Raw genomic sequence first — 26206 nt, forward strand, 5'->3', positions numbered from 1 at the left:
ACTTCCATGTTATACTTCATCAGGAGGCATAATAATGTTTTTTTTTTCCTAAATATTTTGTTAGCTTATGCCAAAACTGCTGGCCATTCTTCCCGCTAAAGAACCTGAAATTTAACAATGTTGCTAAATCAATTTACTTACTTTGATGGGCAAGATACCTTTGAATATTTTAAGACTGGACTTCAGCAAGTCCTCTAAACACAGTGACATTCATGACACTGAGAAGGAGGAGAAGACAACGTGAGATCTAAGAGGGTTAGGTGGATTCAAAATTTCATTGCTTACTTGAGACAACGGGTAGTAAAGAGATGGGGTGTGGGTGAGAAACCAGTAACCACTGATGTCCCTCATTATGAGGAATGTAAATCGTTTTCTCGTTTTGACTTGAGCACAATCTGGATAACTGGATGGGAAACAGAAAATACACCCCTGGGATTCCACCCATGTCCCTTCCTGGACAGGGGCATCGGGTGCTGACTTGTCTAAACATGGGCTAAACTCTTGGCTAGGCTTATAAGGGCCTCAGGGTCAATAGCCTAGTAACCTCAAAGTACATGTTCCTCAAAGTTCTACATGAAAGGGTATGTCACACATTCGGTGTTGAGGTTTTTTTAACCAATATCCATTAAGTAATAATGGATCATATTAACACATCTAAAGAATGTTTTATCAGTATAAAATAACATTTTACCATCTTGTGAGCTTCCCAGTTTAAGTTGTTAGGAAGTGTTCACACTTTGTCCATTTGTTCCACTTTTGAGAGGTAGTGTTTACATACGGGAAATAGAAGGTTGATGTACAAAAGGACCAAGTACTGGGACTGCCTCTATTCAGCAGATTTACTATCTGATGTAAGTAGGGAAGTGGACAACAAGCTTAATCGTTTTGTTGATGACACCAAAGCTAGCATAATAATCAGGGAGAGGGTATCATAGTTCAGTAAGTAGTAGTAAATCCAGCATAGTAGATAGAGAGATGGTAGAAAATGTTTTTTATATTTAAAGATTAAATGACACTGGAGTAAAAGAGCTCAGCAGGATAAGTGGGGGGGATACAAAGCAGTGCTGTTCACCCATATTCTCAGTCATGCAGCAGTGTCAACAGGAGAAGACCAATATGATGCTGGACTACAAAGTGAGAGACTGGACTCAGAGGAGCAGGTCACAGCTGAAGCAATATGTGCAGTTCTAGAGGCATACAAAGAAAGGTATAACTGTGGTGGAAGGTGAGAATGAGGAGTGCAAAAATGGATAGGAAGATAAGAATATGAAATATGAGGAAAGTCTGAAAACAATGGCCATCTACAGTATGGAGAAGACAGATGAACAAGATATGGACTCAGTGTTCCATTAGGGGGTCAAGTAATGGGAGTGCAGTCAACATGGAAAGAGAAACAGGAGGGAGGCAAGGCCATGAGTGTAGAATTAACCATGACATTATAAAGTACTTTTGCTTACAAAACAAAACAGTGGAGCCCTGTAATATCGAAATAGAGAAACTGACAGTGTACAGGGCATAGGCATTTAAATGTGTCTGAAATATGCAGAACAGGTAGAAGCAAGGAAAAAGGAACACTTAGTGAACTCTACAAACTGATTATCTTCCATCAACTGGAGTGTTCTCCAGATGGCAACCTGGAAAAATGTGTTAAAGTATTTGCTAATGTAACATTATTCCATCTCCAGCCATTGTGAAATATAGCAACAGTCCTTTCACTAAACTCTCTTGCTACGTACTGAACATAAAAGGGTAAAACGACAGTCTCATAATCCTGCTTCAGATCTGTTGCCTCCTATACTACCTTACTCAATACTGTCAACACAAGAATCGTTGTGCCTTGAGGAAAAGAGAACTAACCCAATGAAGCACATCCTTAGTTCAAGCGTATGTGCATTTTTTGCATTGTTGTCTGCTGGACAGCTGTCCACTGGACTAGTGCTGTAGTTCCATAGGTCAGGGCCTGCACTATACTGTAGGAGAACGATACACAGACTGGCTTCCTTCACTGGCAGTAGAATTCTACTGTCAGGTGTTATACAACTAATCCTGATTTAATTAGCAACACTGATTCTGACAAAGTTAACTGTGGGAGACATGCTGAGAAAATTGCTGGTTTGTGTTTCCATCTCAATGAAGAATTCTCTTTTTGCTGCACTGCCAAACTTTAATGCACATTGTGAGGTGGGTAACATGCAGGTACTCAGAAGTAACATACATCTGACCTCCAATGTTGTCCTCAGCCTGAATATCACATGGACACAAACACTCTGAGAGGCAACCTGGTAACACTGTCCTGGGAGGTTGGGTAGGCTTACAATACTAAAGGTAAACCAACCTCCAGCCTTCCTGATCACTTGATGAAGGCCTCTATGGCTGTTCCATGAAAGCATCAATGGGGTACTGGTCAGTGCAGGTACAGAAAAAGTAACCTGATAAGGCAATGATCGAAGAAGCTGATAAAAGTTAAGCAAGCTAATAGTCAAAAGAAATAAACTACTATACAACTGTCCAAGTACACATCTTTGTATATACTCACACATAAATGTGTATAATATAAGTCTGTACAGAAACATACATATATACATACACGTACGCATATGCACAAAATACCTTTTAAAATAGATTTAGGAATCAGTTTTGTAATGAGTGAAATTTGCTTCCCTAAACTTACGGTACATGACATTTCATGCATCAAACAAAATAGACCCTAGATATTCCATTTATTCATTTTTTGTTACTGTTTATTTTTTTCTATTTTAGTTTTTTTTTTTTTTATGTCAGAGCAGTTATATTTTGTCAGAGCAATGTTTCTCACTATCTTCAATAAGTTAAGTTTCTACTAACCATGTCTTTAACTCATTGACCCCTTAATCAAATGTGACATTCCTCACTGCCAGGAGGCTAGATCCCATTTGCCTAGAGCCAGTCACCAAAAGTAACTCACTAAGGCTACAATATCTACAATGTTATACATCTGCAGAAAAATAATACTCTTCAGAAGAAGAACTAATGCTTACTGAAAAAGATTACAGATATATTAAAACTGTAGTACTGCTTAAGGGAAGTTTCCTCATAGTCGTAGTTCTTTTCCTAAGATAACGAAAAAGAGAAGTTATGTCTTACCATAATGTTCCATCTGTGTTGCTGATCTTCATTCATTCATTACGGATGGGTTATCGGTTCCGTACTAGGAACCGAGCCAGTCAATATCAAGCTCGTGTCAGCCAAAAACTCTCAAGCCAAGGTCCTACCCAGAATGCTCTACTCCCTGTTACCTCAGATTGGAGTTTGTAAGTTGACAGCAAAAAGTACAGGCTACCTCTGGTCATAACAGACCTACAAGAAAGGAGTACATGAGATCAACAAAGAACCTCCGGATGGGGGACGGAGGGTGGGAAGTAATGAATGAACGAAGATCAACAACACAGATGGAACATTATGGTAAGACATAAATTCTTTATCTGATGTTGTTAATCTTCATTCATTCTTTACTGATTGGACAGAGTCCCCAGCTACCTGTATTCCTGGGTGGCCCCCATGGAAGGACATTCCTGAGCACCATGGAGCCAAAGGAACCTCTACCTCTGGAGGCCAAGTCCAATTTGTAATGAAGAACAAAGGTATGAGATTTGGCCCAATTTGCAGCCTTAGCATGGAAAGCTGCTAACCACGGATGCCTCCCTGATGGGGAGGGGACTATGTCAGGGAAACTCGGTCCAAGGCACCTGGTCGGAGACACAGGCCCTTTTGCATATCAATGTCCTAGAACTGAGGGCAGTGCTTCTAGCGTTGCAATCATTTCACTCCATCCTTCCATCAGGGACTATTGCAATCCAATCAGACAACATGTCAGTGGTCTGGTACATCAACAAACAAGGGGGCACCAGCTCTTACCCGTTATGCCAAGAGGCCTTGAGAATATGGCAATGGGCGATAGCTCACAACCTCTTTCTGACTGCAATGCACATTCCCGGGAGCTCCAACATGATAGCGGACAAATTGAGCAGGTGCATTCTACAGCCTTATGAGTGGTCCCTCAATCCTCTGATAGCGGCAAAAATCTTCAACCGCTGGGGCCAGCCTTGCTGTGACCTATTTGCCTCCCCAACCAACTACAAGTGCAGCAACTACTTTGCCCTGATCCCACCCCCGGGGACAGTCACCAAGGGATGCTCTAGTCCACATTTGGCCCTCGGTCTACTTTATGCTTATCCTCTCCCCCCATAGCATCTACTGGAAGACCTTGTGACTGTCAGCTGGGGGCGATAATATTTTATCTGGTCTCTTAGGTATCGCTTCCATGGTGTCAGGAGCCTTCCATGTGCGCTGCTGGATGAGCTCATTGACAGGGGGGGTGACCCAGGAGGTAGGGGGCCGGGCACGAAAAGCTGCAGGAATACAGATTCCTCAGAGGAAGGATTAGAGGGCTTCCAGTCACCCCTCTGTCCAAGGATCTCAAGGATGTCACCAAAAGACACCTCATCAGAGGGTGACTGTGGGGACCCTTCCCCATCATCAAAATCTGTATCTTCAGTCAATGACTCCTCAGTGGAGTCCATGCGTTTCCTCTTACATGATGCTTTGCGGGGTACTTCCTCAGTGGGAGGTTCTGGGAATAACTGCAAAAAGGGGGTCTCCTGAGGAGGAGAAACCTAAGGCTCTTGTGCCCGGTGTCCAGCAGTTGAAGCTTGTGGCAGTTGCGGCACAGAGAGGGAAGAGGACTCTGACAAATGAACTTTGCTAGCAGAGGCAAGCACCCTCTCCATGGCCTGGAAGGCTGTCCCGCCCAAGGAGGGATGGGAGCCCGAAACCAAGCAAGACAACCTCGGAACCGGGGTCACACCCCACCCTGACGAGCCCGCCCCCAGACCAGGAGTCTCAAGAGGACCGTGAACCATAAGAGACAGAGCATCCCTGGAAGGTGCCATAGAAAAAAATCGGCGTGGAGCCAGGAATGCCTTCCTCAACGGCACAGCCACTGGCCTGAGAAGAGCCCGATGCCCAGTGCACCGAAGGCCACAAGAATGACTCTGGTTCCAAAGTGAGTTCCACTATTGGAGTCGGAGGGAGGGAAGCTGCTGTCAGAGTAATAGGCTTCGAGACTTGAGTGGAAGTCGAAGGAGAAGTATACGTTGGGGTTTGAGGCAATATACGCTCACCTGAATGAGGGAACATGGACTTTGATGGTTGAGAGAGACCTCTGGCCACAAGCAACTGGTCAACAAGCCGCAACACATCCTGTTCAGAAAGACTCTTGGTTGACCTCATGGAGAAAGCAGATGGCGATTCTGGCCTTTCTAGGAAAGGACTATACTGACTGCTAGCAAAAGGATCCAGTGAAGGGGAATATTTGGTCCTTGCTAATTCAATAGGTGCAGAGCTCGGAGCTGAGGAAGTCTGCACTGAAGAAAATGGTGTGGACAAAATCTGTGCCGAAGATGTCAGCGCCGTAGTAGTTGAAGGTGTCTGCACTGTAAAGGCAAAGGTCTGCCCCGAAGGGTATGGTGCCGTAGTGGAAAGTGTCTGCACCGGCAAAGAGGACAGTGCAGAGAAGGACTGCACCAAAGCACATGTCAGTGCCGAAAATGTCTGCACCGTGGAGTACAGAAGAGTCATACTTGGAGCCGAAGGTGACTGTACCAACTGTGCTGAAGGGGACTGAACCTGTATTGACGGTGCCATTAGGGGTTGCGACAGAACTGTCAGAACCATAGTTGTCTGCACTGGGAACTTCGGTGCTGGTATCGATAAAGGAGACATGGCTGTAGTCAAAATCATTTGGGGCGGTGTCGAGCCTGGAGCCGACAGGGTCACAGGGGGCAGTACCGAAGTAGTAATCAATTTCACCTTCTTGTGAGTCGACTCCCTACCATCTCCAGAGAGAGAAGAAGAGAGTGACTTCAATGAAGAAGAGGAAGAACACCTCTTGCGGGGTTTAACAGGAGGGTTTGAGCCCTCCGACCCAGAAATAGCCTCAGAGAAAGGAGACTTGAGGAGATCTTTCAAAATTAACTTATTCTTCCTCTCATTGAGAGTCTTGGTAGAGAAATTTTTACAAATCCCACATGGAGGATCCACAGTCTAGTAGGAGACATTAAGACAGTAGACACAAGTCATGGCCATCGGAAAGCGGTAACTTACGGCTGCAATCCTTGCACTGCTTGAAACCAACTGAACTTTTCTTATCTGACATAACTGGTGTGGATAAGAAGCACCGTATCAAAAGGAAGAATAACAGCTACCCAAGAAAAGGGTAAAAAGAGAAAAGGAAGGATTACCAACGATGGTAATGGAGAATTACCACAAGGTAAGAAAAGAGGGTAATAAAGGGAAAAGACTAAAGGGAGAGAGTCTAAAGTGTGCAATAGGGTAGGAAAATATTAAAGGAGTAAACTTCTGAGTAATAACAATATAGAAGTTTTCAAAAAAATTAGACAGCTGAGAAAGTGGATTGACACGGCTGTTCAGCAATGCAGCAAACGAGATCTGAGGTAAAAGGGAGGAGAGCATTCTGGGTAGGATCTTGGCTCGAGAGTTTTTGGCTGACGTGAGCTTGATATTGGCCGGCTCGGTTCTGAGGACGGAACTGATAACCCATCAGTAAGGAATGAACGAAGATTAACATCAGATAGTAAATTTAGAAACATGATTTTCCCTTACGGTACTTTGATTCACAAATTTCACTGGGCTATGTGTTTCACCCCAGCAAAATGGGGAAATCAGAAGAAGCTAAGAATTGAGATAGAAGGGAAAATGGTGGAACAGGTTAGCAGCTTCCAAGTTTCTGGGAGGGGGTGGTTTGAGGAGAAGGAAGGTCTGAATGAAGAGTTCTAAGCCAGAATCAGAATCAGAGGGGCTGCAGACAACTGGCATACAATGTCAGGTGTAGTGTATAACAGAAGAATACCAAAGAAACTGAAAAGTAAGGTGTACAAAACAGTGGCGTGGCCAGTACTATTGTATGGCACAAAACCTGGGCAGTAAAGGCAGAGCAGATGAGAAAGCTAGAGGAGATGGAAATGATGTGCTTGAGAAGGATGGTAGGATGTACTGTGGGACAGCTGAAGAAATGAGGACATAAGAGCAGAAGCCAAAGTAGCTCCAATTGCAGAATAGATCAAAGAGAACAGATTACAGTGGTTTGGGCATGTGCAGAAAACAATCTTGTGAAGATGATTTGGGACAGAGAGGAAGACGGTATGAGGAAACGAGGGCATCCAGCAAAGAGGTGGATGGATTGTGTGAGAGAAGATCTGTGACAGTCATGCACGAGTGTCAAAGAAGGCAGGAGTGTGGCATTCAATTGAGAGATATGGAGACAGTTAACATGACATCCCAACCCCATGCAGAAAATGGAAAGAAGGTGGTTGATGATGATGATGATGTGTTTCACCCCAGTCCATCTACAAAAGAAAAAAGGAAAAAAGTCACTTGCCGTTTCCTGCGGACTGAGAAAGGAAGACTGCAGGATTTTATCCAATCCCTCGTGATGGAAAATAATTACGATGATTATCTAAGGTTATTTAATGGTGAGGGAGGGGGGCTTTTTCTCTTGAGCTTCATTTATGTTCTTTAACATAGAATGATCATAAACCTGGCACTACTAGTTTTAAATAGTTTATATCTGCAGTCTTAGCATTTGCCTTCTATGTATTTGTTCTTGTTAATATGCATTACATTTTATTTGTATTATTATGACATCAGACCCTCCACTCCCACTACAGGAATCTAATGGTTATGATAAGTACACAGAAAACACTACTGGTGGTGGAGTATCTCAGATTTCATTGGCACTTCCACCATATTTGTCAACAGTACTAGTGAAATCACAGGTGTAAATATCTGTCCAAATCACACTGACTGATATAGCATCCTTTCACAGAACTCCTAAATTGAATTACTTTGGAAATGCAAATTCTGTAAACAAATGGAGAAAATGTTTATAAAAGCATCATCTGTTTATAACTAGTGATCTGACTGCACCGATATCTCTTGGGAAACACTGACCTAGCCTAAGCCATTTGTGAAAGAAATTTTTAAAGTCAGCATCAACAGGAATTAATCTCAAGTGAAATTACTTATAAGGTTACACAATATTTGTAATGTGACATGGATCTGTTCAGTTGTCCAAGGTGCCCATGTTACACTGAACTTGAATTTGTAAATTCAGATAACCTTAGCAAAAGCAAGTAATTTATTACTATAGTATGCAACTCACAGGCTGTTTCTGCTAGGTTTTACAATGCCGACTTTTGCAGTATTTACTGGAATTTAAAGCATGATTCTGGCAAGGATCATTGACTCCTTTCCGCATAAGGAATTGTTTGACCAATTTTACAAGCAAATACATGCAATGCTAAAAATATATGTGCACAGAGGGAATATACAAGAAAGTCATAAACCTCTTCCCAGTGGGGGAAAAAAAGTGTCTCACTTGGTAAGCAGGAAAATGTATTGTTCAGCAACCTACAGAAGTTGCCATTCAAACAAAGTTACGGCTACATCTAGTTTAAGAAAGAAATTGAGGGGACAGAAATCTACATTTGAACACAAATTTACAGCTTAAAGGCATTTTTAAACTATGGTTGTTTTGTAGGAATGCCTCTACCAGCATGAACAACAATCTCTAACAAAAGCGTTTAACAGAAATTTTTATTGTAAAATATTTTGTTGAAAAATCATGGTACCAATACCATCCTAACTAAAGAATTTACTTTCAGGTGACTGCAACTACTCAAAGGTCAAAGAGAATATGGTCACTGCAGATGGAGCTGCTGGTTCAGACAGCTTTAATGTATCTTTGTTTGAGTTATAGAAAATAATGCAGCACTCCTTGCCTAATTTTTCCCTTCCAGAAAAATTTAGGCTGCAGACAAGTATTGGAATTTGAAGATGGGCTGTAGTAATATTTGTTTTAAAAACAGACCAAGTTACTTAACCAGTACTACTTGAAGAAGTTATGAAAAAAGTACCTTTGAGTCTGTTTTCAACCTCTTCTTTTTTTAAACAGCTAATCAACATCAGTCAACATGTGTATTTTTTTTTTACTGCCTGCTCTCGTCTAAGTAACTTCATACAAATTTGACTGATGTGTTTAATTAAGGTCTCTTTGTTGTTGTACACCAAGTGAGGGGCTTCAGTTCTGTACCAGTCATCCATACACCAAGCACTTTCTGAACTTGAGGTAGACTGTTTTGTCAGAAGACAGACTTGCAACAACTGTATGGTCATAAATAGCAAGCAATTGTTTGTAAAATGTTTTCCACTCACATAATACTTAATAAAGGCACCCCACAGGGCTTAGAATGGAGGTCACTTTTATTCAAAATCTTTAGGCCATGTTTCAAAATACAAATGAAGTATGGATTGTAAAACATTCAGATGACACCAAGACTGGTAACGTTGCTACTAACCTGAAGGACAATGGAAGGCTACTGAATTACCTGGATTTCTTATACACATGGTCCTTAAACAACTATGTCCTTTAAAATAAAATAAAAAAAAAGTTTTATTAACATAACAGTAAATACCTACATTGAATTAATGACCAGATTAGGGTCAGCACAATATAAAAGACTACAAAGTAAATATAGTCAGTAAGGAATCTTATTTATCATGAAAGGCTGGCTAAACTCAGCCTGCAATATCAAACAATTATAGGCTTACTATAGGTGACCTCATATTTGCATACCAGTGTTTACACTGTGACAAGTTAGCAGCATTAGTATGGGTGAATTTTATTTGTCTGAAATGGGATCTATAGAAATACTAATTTAATCAATGCAAATCAAAGGCTATACTACTTAATCTAGAAACATGTTAAATCTTCTCATGGTAGCTTGTATTTGGAACCAGGCAATAATTTCATAAAGGAAAGCAGCAAATCTAAAAAAATTTGATAGACTGTTGGTTTGGTGCAAGGGTCAATGAACCCCATTATTATAGAATTTATATTCCAAGATGACCTTTTTGAGGCCCCGAGTTTTTCTACCACATTGTAATACAGTACCACTTTACATCTCACTAATCCAACCCATTACTGAACACAGCACAGCATTTTGTAACACTTGAAACAAGCTATTTCAAAGACGAAGGTACATTTACTTACAAGAACAAATATGTACTGGAAAACATGCACTTTTCAGAAAGGTTTCAGAAACTGTCATTACATTCAGTTTCTTGTTGGTAACTTACGGGTGACCTCTGCCTGATCTATAACGCAATGTGTAATTATTTGAAAGTCTACACCTGGAATACACTATTGGAAAAGCCAACATCACATTAGGAAACCTAATACTAAAAATAAGTATCAATAATACAAATAAGTAGCCCAACCCTGTGCCATAGAGGAATAAAAACTTTGACTACACCCCAGATACCAATGTTCAGTTAGCAGCTTGGTCTGGCAAGGAGGATGGAAATGAATGTCTAATACTAGCTCATCCACCTGGGAGACGGAAGCAGTGGGCCAACAGCATCACTGACCTCAGCCAGAAGGATAAAGCATGCAATTATGCAGCTAACAGGCAGAAAGCATATGCAGATCACTCCAACAGAGATGCCAAGAGCAAATGAAGGTCCAGTTACATGCGTCTGTTGTACTGCACTAAGTGCACTTACTAGCTGCTACAGGGACATGCTAGACCTAGGGGTGGGGGAGTCTGCTTTACTGGAAGTCTGGTCAGTTCCCTTCCACCTGAACCTTCACCTCCAAAGAACAAATAGGCCCAAGAGGCTGTCACCTTAATTAGGAATGAATGGACCATAGGGGTCCCACACAGAAGGGATAATGAAGGGAGCTGACTCTTGCCTTGGAGGAAAAAATGGGCCTTTGGGATGAATGAGAGAAGCCACTGGGGCTGATCACGGACACTTACATGTTTTACAATGCTTTCTGATATTATGAAATATGCTTCCCTTTACTATAAAAAGTATACCATCAGCATTAACGTCCTTCAAAAACTAATCAGGTATAAACTATATTACACATCCATACATGTATATATAGCTGCAAACTGCTGTATGTCTTGCCCAAGAGACCATAAAGCTGTTTGTGCAAAGGCTGTACTGGGTGACAAAGGTAAGCGGTTGGGCTGGGAATTTATGTGCAAGTGTCTTAGGGGTAGGTAAGGGGATAGGTTCAGGTGTGTGTGTGTGTGTGTGTGTGTGTGTGTGTGTGTGTGTGTGTGTGTGTGTGTGTCCAACCTTTCTTGTGTAGTGCTAGTATTATGGAAAGATACCCCTCTGGGTCCACCTTTGTAATGCCTGCTAACCCTAACTTGAATCCTGCCCCTGCCCATAACTCTAATGTGCCATTTTCCTTAGAAAGCCCTTTTAATTACACTATCAATATTCAGACAAACCTGAGCTGATTATCTGGTAGGTTTATAGGTAATACATCAGAAAAGAATCTGTTTCCTTTTTCAATATGCTGAGTTTCACTGTTTATTGTTTTTGATATAAAGAATGGTTGATGTATTTTTGTCAATTTTTTGTGTCAATCATTTAACATTTTGACCATTCATTATATAATTTTATAAGATATATACAAACACACACACATAATATATATATATATATATATATATATATATATATATATATATATATACGGGTCTACTTGAAAACACCAAAAGACCTAAACGCCGACGACGAGAACACCAACACCGGAAGATCGACAACGGAGATGATCGACAGTTGAAAATCCCGATGCTGAAAACACCAACATGTTAAGGTAAGTGTGCGATAGTGACGGACTGTAGGGTTAGGGGCAGATTAAGTGAGTTAGGGTTAGGGCGTGGGTCAAGTGAGTGTGCAATAGTGACAGACATTAGGGTTAGGGGCGGTTTAAGTGAGTTACGGTTAGGGCGCGGGTCAGGTGAGTGTGCGATAGTGACGGACCTTAGGTTTAGGGTTTGGGTTAAGGTTAGTGCATAGATAGTTGTGTATGTAAGGTTTAGTGTAGGTTTGTAAGGTTTTTGGTGTGCTTGTGTTGTGTGTGTGCTTTTTGGACAGGGAATTTGTTTTGTTTGTTGACTGTCAGGATTGTGGTTTGTCGGGCATGTGAAGTTTCGTGTTTTTAAACTTTCGGTTTTGTGGTGTCGGTGATTTTGTTGTCGGTGTTTTCGCATGTCGGTATTTTCAGGTAGACCCATATATACACACACACACACACACACACACACACACACACACACATATATGTCATTGTCACTTCATAACAAGAGGCTCTTCAGTTTGATTCTCATCTGGGATGCCTTCTTGTGCTCATGTGGGTTTTCTCCATGTAGTCCAGTTTCCTACCTCCCAAAGACATGTAGTAGGTTAATTGGTGTGTCTAAATTCACCCTAACCTAGGTGTGTGTTCAGTCTGTGATACAGAAGAAAGGCCTGGCAGTCAACTTTTGTTATTTACCTGCCTGGTATAAAGTCCATGAAAGGCATCAGCTGTTCAAGAGGTATCTAGAAGAGTCGAGTACAGCTTGGGAGCATGAATGCATGTTATAAAGGAATGACAGTGTCTTAGCATGAGTTAGTCATGGATCTTTTTACCAAGAGATGACTCACACTGACAGCTTCCTTAAATACGTACTCGCTGGTCAGTTACCTTGAAAACCTCCCCACTCCATTTTTTTTTTTTTTTTTTTTGAGGTGGGCTTCCTTAACTAAGTGACTCACTAAATAATAACATCCTTTAATTGAAAGGCAAGACATATGAAAGAAAATGAAATTGATTGTTAATGTATGATATATTGCAGTGAAGATATAATATTAAGGTTTCCAAAGCAAACTGACCTACAAACTATAGCATGATATCAGGATATCAGGACAAAGCTTAGATCACATTAGTATTTGTTACTGATACTTGTACTCTGCATCGTACAGCCTTTTTTTCAACATCTTTATTAAATTTCCACATGTGACAAAGGCAATCTTACATTTATATAAATGAAAAACATACAAAATGAAATCACTTTAGTTGTAAACAGCTTACATCACAGACATTACTGAAACAACTGTAGTTGTAAACATACTAATCACTTATAAACATTATAGTCACTGGCAATTAAGCATTGTATAGCTCATTCAAATCCTGCTGCTTAAACCTCATTCCTGCTCTGCATATACGTTTCCCACAATTCGCATTTTTTCTATGTAGTTTGCTCCTTCCCTTTTCTAAAGATCCCAATTCCAGTTGTTTTATCTATGTCGCTATATTCACTACTTCTTGTAAAGTTGGTTTAGACTTTGATTTCCATTTTCTAGTAATTGCCTTTTTGGCAGCCACCATAATTAGACTCAGCAAGGCTAAATTATGTCTAGGCAATTCTGAGTCTGTAGCATAACTCAAAATAATCATCTCCCCAGTCAGTCCAATCTGCCCACTCAGCATCTCCAACAGAGCAGCCCACAGGGAATCCCAAAGATCTGCTAGCTCATCACACCTCCAAAAAATATGTTCCCAGCTACCTCTTTCTTGCCCATCACACCTCCAACATTTACTATCCACCTGAGGAAAAATTCTTTGGAGTCTACTTGGGGTATAAAAATACCTATGTAAACCTTTCCAGGCAAAGATCCTAAATCTTCTAGACTTTGTTGCATATTTGGGATATATATATATATCCCCATTGTCTCTTTGTGAATTTCTTATCCGATCTCTCTTCCCAATCCTTTCTAAGCTCCTCTGATTGATTCTTGTAATTATCATGCAGCATTTTATATGCTTTACTCATTATTCCTTTTTTAACGGCAGCTTCTGTTCTACATTCTGTTAAAAACTCTGCCAGTGCTGGTCTTTCATTTAGGGGCTCCCTATTTCTTTCCCTTTGCCTATATTCTGATATCAATCCTTGATAGGGAAGGCGATCTCTAACCTGCAGTCCAAATACATTTTTGGCCTCTTCCCATTCTATTACCTTTCCCTTTCTAGTTATTTGTTCCCAATACCTTGGTTCCTTTTCCAATTTTTTCCAATAAATTCCAGTCCCCTCTTGTCTATTATTTGTATCCCTGACCACAGCCAACCCTATCAGCAAAATCTATTTTCTCCATTCTTGTATTGGTTTGATTCTATTTCATGAATATAATACTCTGTATGATTTTGGTGGTTCTCCTTAAGAGTTTGCATCCAAAATCCCAATCTCTCCTTATTTCTGAGCTTCCTCCCTGCGTCACCACCATCCCTTTCCACCATGAATTATAGTTTTCTGCCTGTGCTATATATAAGAGACTTAACTGTATTGCTCTAAAATACCCCGTAGATAAGGCAGCCCCTGCAAGTACTGCAACTGCACGGCTCCAAAAAGACCTTATAGCACTAGAAAAATTAGAGGCAGCAGACTGTAGCATAAACCGTTTATTAGCACAAAGGCATAAAAAAAGAGAAAAAACAGACCGGTTTCAGCTGTAAAAATTACAAAGCCTTCTTCAGTGCAGTAGAGACATATTCACTTGTTCTCCTTTTTATACGTTACCACTAAATGATGCTCCAACTTAGTGAATTAATTACTCAGTTAACCATACCAATTAAAGGTATTCATTAAGCCCTGGTGAAAACAGTGCCCCCAGTTTGATGATCCATTTCTTCTCTTTGTTATTTAATATCTGATGCCAACCTGATTTATTTGTTCTCTGTCCAATAATTTTGTCTATCACAGTAAAGGTGAAGGATGCATTCTTATGTACCCCAGTGTGTTTGTATACAGCATTTGTGAGCTTCTTGTGTCTGATGTCACTTAAATGTTCAGAGATTCTGAATTTTAAAGGCCTAGACGTTTGTCCCACATGAAATGCAGAGCAAGTGCAGATAACCAAATATATCACCCAGTCAGTCTGACAGTTTGCAAAAAAGAAAATATCAAATACTTGCCCAGTATTTTTGCTGCTGAACTGGCATGTCTTCATCACCCTTCTGCAATGAGTACAATGGACACAGGGAAAACATCCCTTGAGTTGGTCCCCCACAAGAGTGGTTTGTATAGAGTCACCTTTACTTCTCCAACCATGTTTATAAAGATTTAAGAATGAGCCCAGATTTTTGACTCTCCTGAAAGAGAAATGGCATCTGTCATCCAGAAACTCGCATATTTTGGTATCTGCCAAAAGTATGTTCCAATGTCTACAGACACTATTGAGTAGGACATCAGTGTTCCTTCCATACGTAGTGACCAGTCGGATGGTTGAATCTTTATTCATAGTCTTGTCCCTATATGTTAAGAGATCCTGCCTGTCATGATTAGCCACCCAATGCCTGGCCTGAAAGATGTTCCCCATTTTGTAGCCTCTATTCCTGAATCTAGTGGTAAGGTCTTCTTGATATACCTGATAAGTAGCATCACTTGAACATATACGTTTCATATGCAAAAATTGTGATTTGGGGATGTTTCTGCATATATGTGGAGGGTGAAAGCTGGCAGCATGGAGAAGGGAGCTATATTGGGGTATTTGCGATACAATTCTGATGTTAGGGTATAATCATTGTTCCTAATAACCAAGACATACAAAAAAGTGATCCTATTTATATCATAGGTAACAGTAAAGTGTATGCCCCATTTGTTGTCATTTAAGTATACAACAAACTCCGTAAGATAATCAGGGTCCGATCTCCATACTAGCCAGCAGTCATCCAAGTATCTCCTCCAAATATCAATCTCATCAAGATAAATATTATGCGAGTTGTCATAGATGAGCTGTTCCTCAATGTGGGCCATGAATAAGTCCGCATATATGGGAGCAAATGAGGCTCCCATAGCAGTGCCTTGTATTTGTAAGTAGCATTTGTTCTGGTAATAGAACACGTTCTTGGTAAGAATGTGTTCGGCTAAGCAAAGTAGAAAAGTGTTGAAACCCGGTTGGTATAACCAGTATTCTAATACTTCCAGCCCCGCCCAGTGAGGAATGCTGGTGTACAATGCAGAAACATCAAGGGTGCAGAGCAACCACCTTGCCTGAATTATGGTGCTAAGAGTTTTTGTGCTCTAGAATTATTATCAAAAAACAGTTGCTTAACAGCAACCTTTCTAAACTCATGCATATTATTGAGGTAATCCCTTATTTTCTGTTTAGCATTCTGCAGTTGCTCCTTTTCTTGTTCTGAGAGATTTCCCGCTATTTTGCAATACTTTAACATTTGTCAATCCCTCTAAATAACTTTTAGCCATATCTCCCTTTCTTTTATTTCCAACCTAGTTTTAAACTTCACTTTAATTTTATCCCACTCCTTAGCTATGTTTTTCAGAAGACAAATCTGTCTTCTCTAGTAGCTCCTGAAATAAGTTCACAACCCATTCCTTAAATTCCTCTCTTTTCAACCGTTAGGTGAGAAGCGCCAGTGTCTCATTTTCATTTCATTACCTTGCGTTTTTATTTTAATTATTATTGGTGTATGATCTGAAATACTTATTGGGTGCGTTTTAAGACCTTCAATATAAAATCTATCTAGCCTAGCACAGTTTTTGTATCTTGGTGAGTAATATGTAAATTCACTCCAAACTCATAGTACTGAATTCACATCTTCCATGCCAAGCATTTTCCTAAACTTCTTCAAAAATCTACCCTCCCTTGTTATATTATCCCTTCTAGGCCCCCCCCAGACACATATTCACTATCGCAAACCAAATTCCAGTCTCCACCTATAAGTAATATTCCTTGCTGAAAGCTGATTATTTCTCCCCACATTTTCTTATGCTCCACTACAGCAGTTTTAGGGAGGATGTAAATGCATGTCAGTGTAATCCTCCTCCCTAACCAGTAACCCCTTAGTACTGTGTATCTTCCATTATTATCTTTTTTTTTCCTCTTCTATCAGTATTGGAGCTCCTCTTGCATGCAGCTTGAGACAAATGCTGGTTACATAGTTAATTATGCAAATAGCATAATTTCTCATATTTCTATATCTCAATAAGCATCACACAGAAAGGATTTTCCTACTATCATGTAAAGAATCAAATCTGAACAAACGTGCTGCTAACAGTATAAGCCTAGGATGTGAAAAAGTTGTTAGTGATAACTTAGAGAGAAACATAAATCTGTATTTTCCTTATACAATATAAATGAGGTACAGATTGTGAGTGTAATGACTATTACTCTTGGGAAGAAGATATTTGCTAAATAGCTTTGATATTTACACTTTTTTCATAACATTTACTGTTGACAAGATGTTTACATGCATTTGACTTTTCCTTTTTAATTTGATCTTAAGACGCCAATGAAGTAAGTAGACTGCTACACAAGTGACATCCATTCCTTTCAAGTGTATCTCATTACATGGAGTGCTCCTCATTCTGAGTCTTAAAATGCCCATGCTCTTCATTGTTACACGTTGAAAGTGTCGGTCACACATTGAGTGTTAAGAGTATTTTCAACTGATATCCATGGTAAACAACCAAGGAAATCTAAAGGTATTACTGCTCAATGCTAGGAGTCTAAACAAAAAACTCCCTCCTTAGAAGCTCTTTTTACCCTACAGAATGCTGATGTCTTTGCGGTCACTGAGACATGCTTTAAAGCCATGGAGAGCACACCAACAGTGCAAGGTTATAATGCCTTCCACACATTTAGGCCAGCTACTTCATAGGCAGGGACTAAAGGTGAAGGTTTCTCCATTTACATCAAAAATAAATATACTTCAAGGCTGGTCAAACAGGACAATGCACTTGAGCTGCTCCATGTTCAAATCACCATAGGCAAAATCCAATACCATTTCCTTGCAAGCTATGGGTCCTCCTCTATGACCCAAGAAACCCATACCATGTATTTAAACTTATTAGAAACACTAACCATCCAACCCAATACCATATTCATGGGTGACTTTAATTACCCAACTATTAAGTGGGAATCCTATAAAACACCAAATGTACATGCACAGAGATTCCTGGACATTGTAAACACAAACTCCCTGGACCAGATAGTCAATACACCAACCCAGGGTTCAAGCATACTGGATCTGGTCCTCACTAATTTGGGAGAGTGCTGCACACCCCCTACTGTAATGCCTTCCCTGGTAAGGTCACACCACAAAATGGACTGCTTCAAAGTAAAAATAAAACCTGAACCCCCAGCTAAACCAAGAATATTCAGGAACTATTCTAAGGCTAACCTCTTGCTATTAAGTGAGAGCCTGGCAAAATTTCAAGCCCCCATAAACCCTGAGAAAACTGCTGCCTATGCAGAACTGTTCACAGAAACCCTGTACAACCGTGTTAATAGCTGCACAGAGACAGCTATACCCACCAGAAAAGTACAGAACTAGCTCAAAAAACAAGCCACCCTGGTGGAATCACAAAATCAATAGGCCATATAACAGGAGGACGAAAATCATGGCAAAAATTAGGAGTTGCAGCACCCAGCAGGATAAAAGCACCCTCATCAAACTAAACAAACAACTCAGAAGACAAATAAAGTCTACCAAAGCCAAATTTGAGGTAAGTTTGCCCTCCCAGGCCAAGGACAACCACAAAGCATTCTTTAGCTATGTCTGCAACCTCAAAGGCAATACACAATTGTGTGCAGAGCTCATTGTAAATGGAGCCACCTATACGGAGACAGAAGATATAGCAAGCCTCCTGGCTGATAAATCCGGCTCCAGCTTTACCCCTCTCTCCCCCTCAACCTTCCCCCAGCAAATATCATCAAATATAACTCCCCCTACTATCACTAAGGAACAGGTCCTTAATGTTCTCTCTAAGACCAAGAACACTGCATCAATGGGCCCAGACAAAATCCTAGGATGCCTTCTAATAGCATGAAACATGCCTTATATGGGCCTCTGGAATTACTGTTTACCTGTAGCCTCCAAACTGGTTTCATGCCTCATGAATGGAGAGAGGCAACAGTCATCCATCTGCACAAATGTGGGATATCTACAGACCCTGGAAACTACAGACCCATAAGTCTCATTAGTCTTACATGTAAAGCCATGGAAAGAATTATTATGGAGATGATCAATAGAGATATAGTAAACCTCCAGGCACTGGATCCAACCCAGTTTGGTTTCGTCAAGGGCAGATCATGCTTACTCAACCTGGTGAACTTCTTTGAGAAGGTCACCAAAGCAATGGATGAGGGCAAACTTGCTCACACTGCCTACATTGACCTGGCTAAGGCATCTGACACAATACCCGACTCAGGCACTGTTGACAAACTCAAGAGGTTAGGTACAAACTTGTATTTCACCTGGTTGATAGCCAACTGGCTCACAGACAGAACCCAGGAAGTTAGAATTAGGGAGTTCACCTCTACAAAGAGGCCAGTCACAAGTGGAGTCCCTCAGGGATCAGTCCTTGGACCACTCCTTTTTGGCATTTACTTCTCAGAAGTCAAGGCCAATGTCAGTGGTTTCTGGCTGACTAAATTTGCAGATGATTGCAAATTAGGAGCTGTCATCGACTTTCACACTGCTACAAATGTTCTCTAGGAGGGGCTGACACAGACAAACAACTGGTGCCAGAGCCATGGACTAAAACTAAGTACCAAGAAATTCATAATAGTATCCTTTGGGAAGACATCCATCCCTAGTAACTATCACACTGACAACACACCACTTAGAGTTGACCCAATAGTCAGGGACTTAGCAACACACATAGATAGTAATCCAGACTTTGATCATCACATGTCTACAGTGGTGAGGAACTAATTCTATGTTGCACAACATATAAACAAAGGTATGGCATCTAAGTCCAAGGAAGTCATTGTTCTACTGTATTCGGCATTCATCAGACCTATCACTGAGTACAATGCCCTCTTTGTTATGTACCTAATCAGGCATATCCAACAATTGGAACGTACACAGAGGTTCCTCACTAAAAGAATACAGGGCGTAAGTAAAATGTCCTGTGCAGACCACCTCAAGGCCTTATCCCTGTATTCCTTCTCCTACAGGCTTTTGAGGGGAGATTTATGCCTGGCATACAGGACATTGTCAGACCCCACTCTGATGGACCTCCTGCATATCCACAAAACAAACAGCACCAAAAATACCTGTTCTAAACACTTAAATCTTGCCTGTGATATAAATATGACCTGCTGGAGAGATAGGTGTGTATCCCAGAGACTACCCAGTCTATGACCAGAGCTCCTCCCTAACCCAATTCAAATGCAACTTGGAAAACTGGATGGAAAACCAGAAAGTCATCCCTGGTTTGGCACATATGTCTCTAATGGACTCAGGTAACCTGTAAATGGTTCATCTCCCAGGTCCATGCTTACACTTATCAAGGGTATCAGAACTTGTCAGAGATTTGAGGTGCATGGCTAGGTTTAAAAAGGCCCTTGTGGTGGTTAGCTTAGTAAACGCCCATGAACCTATGAATGACATTAATTCCCCACCTATGAATGACATTTATTCCCCTAAAGAACATAAAGTAACACGTTAACCATTCTTTGAACTTCCTACTTAAGGTCCACGTTTTGCCAAGTTGTTCCACATTAAGTGGGGTAGTGTTCCTCAGTCTAGAAATCTACGTTCTAGAGCCATGTCTACAATTAGTATGGTTAAATGATTACACAGGACAACGTTATTTAGGATGTGTGTTACTTCCGCATATAAAGTGTGCTTGCCTCATTCTACGTGTGACTGGCAGTGTCTTAAAAGCAGGTGATGCGATGCATACACGGGATTATCCAAAGCTCCGTGCAAGCAATAACAGGACTATATATATCAGCGGTGGGAACGGTTACAAGCAATTTTTAATCAGTATACACAGTTTAACCAGAAATTATACTGAGCTAACAGACAGATAATATCAGTGCACTAATTGAAAATTGGTGGTAACCGTTCCCACTGCTGAGAGAGAAGGGAAGATACAACTCATTCATAGACGTGTCTTGCACAAACAGAAACTTCAATAAGTTGCAAACTATCTTAACTAAAAATATTAAGGAAAGCAGGAATTCCACTTTAAATATTTGATATAATTAACCGTTAAGTAGAAAACATTGAGTGGACTGTACTGCAGCTCACCTGTTTAAAGGTTACATGGGGTACTTTCGACAGCACCATGGCGACCTGCTGCGTCAAAATCCATCATAGTGACGTGTGGGTGTGTGAAAGGCTGCACACTCATGCACCGCAGCAGAAATTTGAACGTCATCATTCTGTGCAATTTAGAAACTGAAGTGTCAATATAATGGAAGTTTGTTTCTGAATGCAATAACGGGAAGTGGTTATTGTTTTTACCATTTAAAGCAGAGAAATGTTTATTTATGGGTCTAAAGTTAGTAGTTTGTAAATACTTGTATTGCTCAATCGTTCCTTTGTGAAATGTGTCGTTATAGGTATATGGACGTTGAGTATTAAAGTACTTCCTCGTATACCAGTGAATTGTCCTACTTTTTGCCTCATATTTTTTGTCTGTTCCTCATAAAATGTCTGGTTTTCTGGCTAATCACGGTTAGACTAAAGTCACTAATTAATGAAGTATATGCGAGTTTCAGAATTCATATAATTCAGACAATCCATGACAAGAAACTTTCTAAGAGCATCATTTAAAATATGTCCCCATTTTAGAACCTTTGTGGCCCCATTATTTCGGCTATGTCCAGATTTCTTGATGTAAGAGGATGAGAGCTGAAAATATAAAGCAGATATGCCGCCCCCCGAAAAAAAGTTAACCGTGGTAACAAACATGGAAAATATTGATAAAAAAATGAAGAACCAGATCATAGTAGTGTAATAAAAAGTCGCCAGTGGATGTATCACTAACTCTGCCTAAGTTCCAACTTCCACCCTCGTCGAATAAAACCAACTACTAAAAACAAGAACGCCCTTTTATGAATATTCATGTCCCCATGGCACTGTGTGCATTGAATATTCATGAAGTATTTTCCGGGACGTGGGGCATGCTGGTGACTTTTTAATCAAATCAGCAAGTATAGTATCGAGTTATTGAAATGTCGGGGGCAACAGACTCCTATACACAAGACACCCCTCTTCAGTCTTCTTCTCCCCGAAGATTTTTGTGTTGACCGGACCCAGGCTACAAACCCCTGCTTTCCCAAGGCTCTATCGAAGTTCCAGCCCTTGCTCCCAATAAAATCAATATTTGGGGACTGACTGTGACTGTCCAGAGTCAGACGAAGTGCCCCATTCCCGTCCCGTCCAGGATGAAGAGGAAAAATGGATTTTATTTTGCTCATATGCAAATTAGCAAACCAGAGGCTAAAATGATTACACTCAACTCTACTCATAATGTGGAACAAATGGGCAAAATGTGGAACACATTCTAATGACTTACTAACTTCAACTAGGAAGGTCATAGGATGGTTAAAATATGCTGGTTTTACTTATAAAGATCTTTTAATGAATTAATATGATTAATTTCTGTTTACCATGGATTTCACTTAAAAAAATTCCTAACACTGAATGTGTGACAGAGTCTTTTAATGTGGAACATCGAGGAACTTTGAGGAACATGAACTTTTTAGGACCCCAAATGAGGTACGTTCCTTGTAATGAGGTACACTTGAGAGGTATGCTAACAACTTCAACTAGGAAGGTCATAGGATGGTTACAATATGCTGGCTTTACTTATAAAGATGATCTTTTAATGAATTAATATGATCCATTTGTATTTACAATGGATTTCACTTAAAAAAATTACTAATACTGAATGTGTGACAGAGTCTTTCAATGTGGAACTTGGAGGGAACTTCGAGGAACATGAACTTTTTAAGACCCCAAATGAAGTACGTTCCTCGTAATGAGGTACACTTGAGAGGTATGGAAAGTGCCCCATTCCCGTCCCGTCCAGGATGAAGAGGAAAAATGGATTTTGCTCATATGCAAATTAGCAAACCAGAGGCTAAAATGATTACACTCAACTCTACTCAAATAACCTTGTTTTTTCGGCAAAACCTGCACAGTTTCCTTTTTGTTTATACAGTAAACGACAAGTAAGTCTAAGAAAATCAAGATACTTCTAATTTCATTTGAGAACTTTACAAGTCTGAGTCTGCAAGTTAAATGAAGTCACAAATATATACGATTAGTCAGGAAATTAGGAAGTGTGTCAGGAAATTCAGTTTTGGCGACCACTTATCAAGTTATTTTGAATGGTCATATTTCTGAAGGGTATTTCCCAAATTTCTTAGTGTTTCACTTAGATTTCCCATTTGAATTAAAGTTATTTTGTTAACACTCACACAGTATATATATTTAAATGACATCGTGGGTGGTGTGAGCATTCGCAGGCTGTGTTAGACTAATCAAAAGAATCCTGATGCATCTTAAAAGAAGTATAGAAAAATACCCGAGCCTTCTGGTTTATGAAAAAAAATGTCTATGTCCTCCAGCTTAAGTTTATATTCTCTGCAGTAGAACTACATATGCTTTACTTTTTGTGTTCATTGTAAATAATACTGTAGATATGTTGCTCTCAACCTTCCATGTCCAAAATGAGGAACACTAGCCCTCATAATGTGGAACAAATGGGCAAAATGTGGAACACATACTAATGGCTTACTAACAACTTTAACTAGGAAGGTCATAGGATGGTTAAAATAAGCTGGTTTTACTTATAAAGAAGATATTTTAATGAATTAATATGATTCACTTCTATTTACAATGGATTTCACTTAAAAAAATTCCTAACACTGAATGTGTGGCAGAGTCTTTCAATGTGGAACTTTGAGGAACATGAACTTTTTAAGACCCCAAATGAGGTATGTTCCTCGTAATGAGGTACACTTGAGAGGTATTATGGTTTCTTCAAAACTGTGCAGGCATGGTCATTAACTTTGAAAGAGAAACAACCTACATTTATGGGTGGAGGGTGGAGCAATGGTTGGAGCAAAGAGCAGGATTTTTGTCAGGTGTTTAGCTTTTTCAAAGCTGCCAACCATACTGCTCAACTGTCTAGCTTTTCGCAGAATGTCCAGATTTTTGTCTCATATTTTTGGTTTCTTCCTCATAAAATTTGTGTTTTTCTGCCAAATCACTGAGATGATTTGAGAAGTGAAGTCGCAAAATAATGACATACATTTAAGACTTCAAATCCTTCAGAAAATGTATGTTAACATAAACCCGTTAAGCTAGTAATTTTCTAAATTTACAAAAGCAATATTTAAAATCTCTCCCTATTTTTGGGCCTTTGTCCCCCCATTTTGTCAGGCTTTGTCCAGATTTCTTGCAATAAGATGTTAGTCAACAGAATTATCCCAGGTAACCCCGGCTAAGCAGCTAGACACCAGCCAGCTGGTAGCTTATTGACCCAGGGCTGCTGGGTTTATGGTGGCACCCACTGGCCAATAGGGGCACATATACCCCTCCCACCATTAGCATGTGTCCCTGGCATTAGTTGGAATAGGCCAGGTCATCAACCTACTTAGCACTGGCAAATACCCATGCCCATTTGCCGACATTAGTCAACATAAACGAGTCACCTTGAGACATATTTTACACTGAGTGGCTAGCCCTGCCACAGCATGCAGTCTGTGATCCATGTTCTCCTATCTTGAGGATACTGTGCACCATAGTAGATGCCCAAAGTGGTTGGTCTGTACAACTCTTCCCCCTAAAGGGCACCATGTAGAGTCTGTGCTGCTGCCCACAGCTCCATTCATTGGTGAGTTTGAGATAGAAACACAGCATGTTTTTCAGAGGTAGGAGGAACCCCCACAGAGACACAAGGAGAACATGCAAACTCCAAACAGTCATTGGCCGGAGGTCAGGATTGAACCTTGTACCTTGTGCATGGGAGGCAAAGACTTTAACCATTAAGCCTAAAATAATGGGGAACAAAGAGTGTATGTGTGCATGAAAGTAAGAGTAAGATTGATTCAGCCATTATTTTATGCTTGATAAACAGAGCTTTTGCAGTTTAATGAGTGTAAAATTAAAAGAAATGGATAATAAAAAAAATTAAAAAAATTGTGTGTGTATTTTCTGCCTGCATGTGTGAGTGTATGGGTGTCTGCTTGCATGAAAGTGTGTGTGCGTGTGTGTGTGTGTGTGTGTGTGTGTGTGTGTGTGTGTGTGTGTGTGTGTGTGTGTGTGTGTGTGTGTGTGTGTGTGCGTGTGTGTGTGTGTGTGTGTGTGTGACAGAAAGAGAGCGATCAAGCAGTAGATGCAAATCTTTTAAAAGGCACGCATACCTCTCAACTGCTTAGCTCAAAAAATCCAGATAAAGCCTAAAATAATGGGGGAACAAAGGCTTAAAATTAGGGACAGATTTGAAATATTGTTCTTATAAAATTAGAAAGTTGTAACAATGAAGTAAAAACAAAGCACTTCTTCACAACGTAAGCAGTTTATTAAGGAACAAAGCTTTCAGACATCAAGTCCTTCCTTAGTGTTTCAAACAAACTGACAAACATATTCCATTAAATATTAAAACAATCATAAATTACATGATACAGCCAACCTATTAGAATAACAAAGCAATTAAAACACATTCATTAAAAAGCATTCAGTAAAAATGCTTTAAAAAACAATGCAAATACACATTATGCAAACTCCAAAGAAAAAAGTTTTTTTATATATACCCTTTAGCCCACTACGAATCAGCCCTTAAATGAACAATCCACTCATATTCTGTAACATCCAGTCTAGTAATAATATCACCACACCTCATATGAGGTTTTAGGAATTCTATAACCTAAAAGTAAACTCATGTAATTCACCCTGCTCCTGTACATGCTTAGCTAAAGAGTTAGATTCAATAACCCTACGTATATCAGATCTGTGATCTATCATCCTGTCACGTAATCTTCTTGCAGATTTCCCTACATAAAAACCTGAACACTGAGTGCAGGTAGCTAGATAAATCACAAAAGTGGAGTTGCAAGTAGCCATACAATTAAGCAAAACCTTTTTCCCAGTGACAGGATGTACAAACTCATTGGAGCTGCATATATTAGAGCAACATGAGCAATTATAGCATAGTCTAGTACCTTTTGTGTTATAGATAATGCTCACTTTTCTATTTAGAGAAAAATCTTTATAGCATAGATGCTGCTTAAGATTCTCGCAATTTCTATATGTAAATAGCGGTCTATCAGGAAGCCATTTTTCATGCCCTGGAATGGCTTTCGAAATGTGCCAATTTTCCTTAATAACCTTCTCAGTAGACGGAGTAGCCCTGCTATATATCATTAAATATCTTAAGGGTTGTGCATTCCCTTCCTGCCATATTGCAACATCTCCCCTATCTTTAAATAAATAGGGTTTGGCCCGTCTGTCCCTCATATCCAAGGTACTATTTCTAAT

General features: G+C 40.1%; 1 protein-coding gene across 1 annotated transcript in view; it reads right to left on the minus strand.

The window, feature by feature from the left end:
- Positions 1-21065, minus strand: part of LYRM2 (LYR motif containing 2) — a 102341-nt gene extending 81276 nt beyond the window's left edge. Inside the window, exon 1 of the mRNA XM_044067168.1 lies at positions 20963-21065. Coding sequence (XP_043923103.1) covers positions 20963-21001 — 39 coding nt within the window. The 5' untranslated portion in view covers positions 21002-21065. The remainder of the gene's footprint in view (positions 1-20962) is intronic.
- Positions 21066-26206: the final 5141 nt, after the last annotated feature.

The sequence above is a fragment of the Protopterus annectens genome, chromosome 1.part0 (assembly GCF_019279795.1).
Source record: "Protopterus annectens isolate FY-2018-M chromosome 1.part0, PAN1.0, whole genome shotgun sequence".
In the NCBI taxonomy this organism is placed as follows: domain Eukaryota; kingdom Metazoa; phylum Chordata; order Ceratodontiformes; family Protopteridae; genus Protopterus; species Protopterus annectens.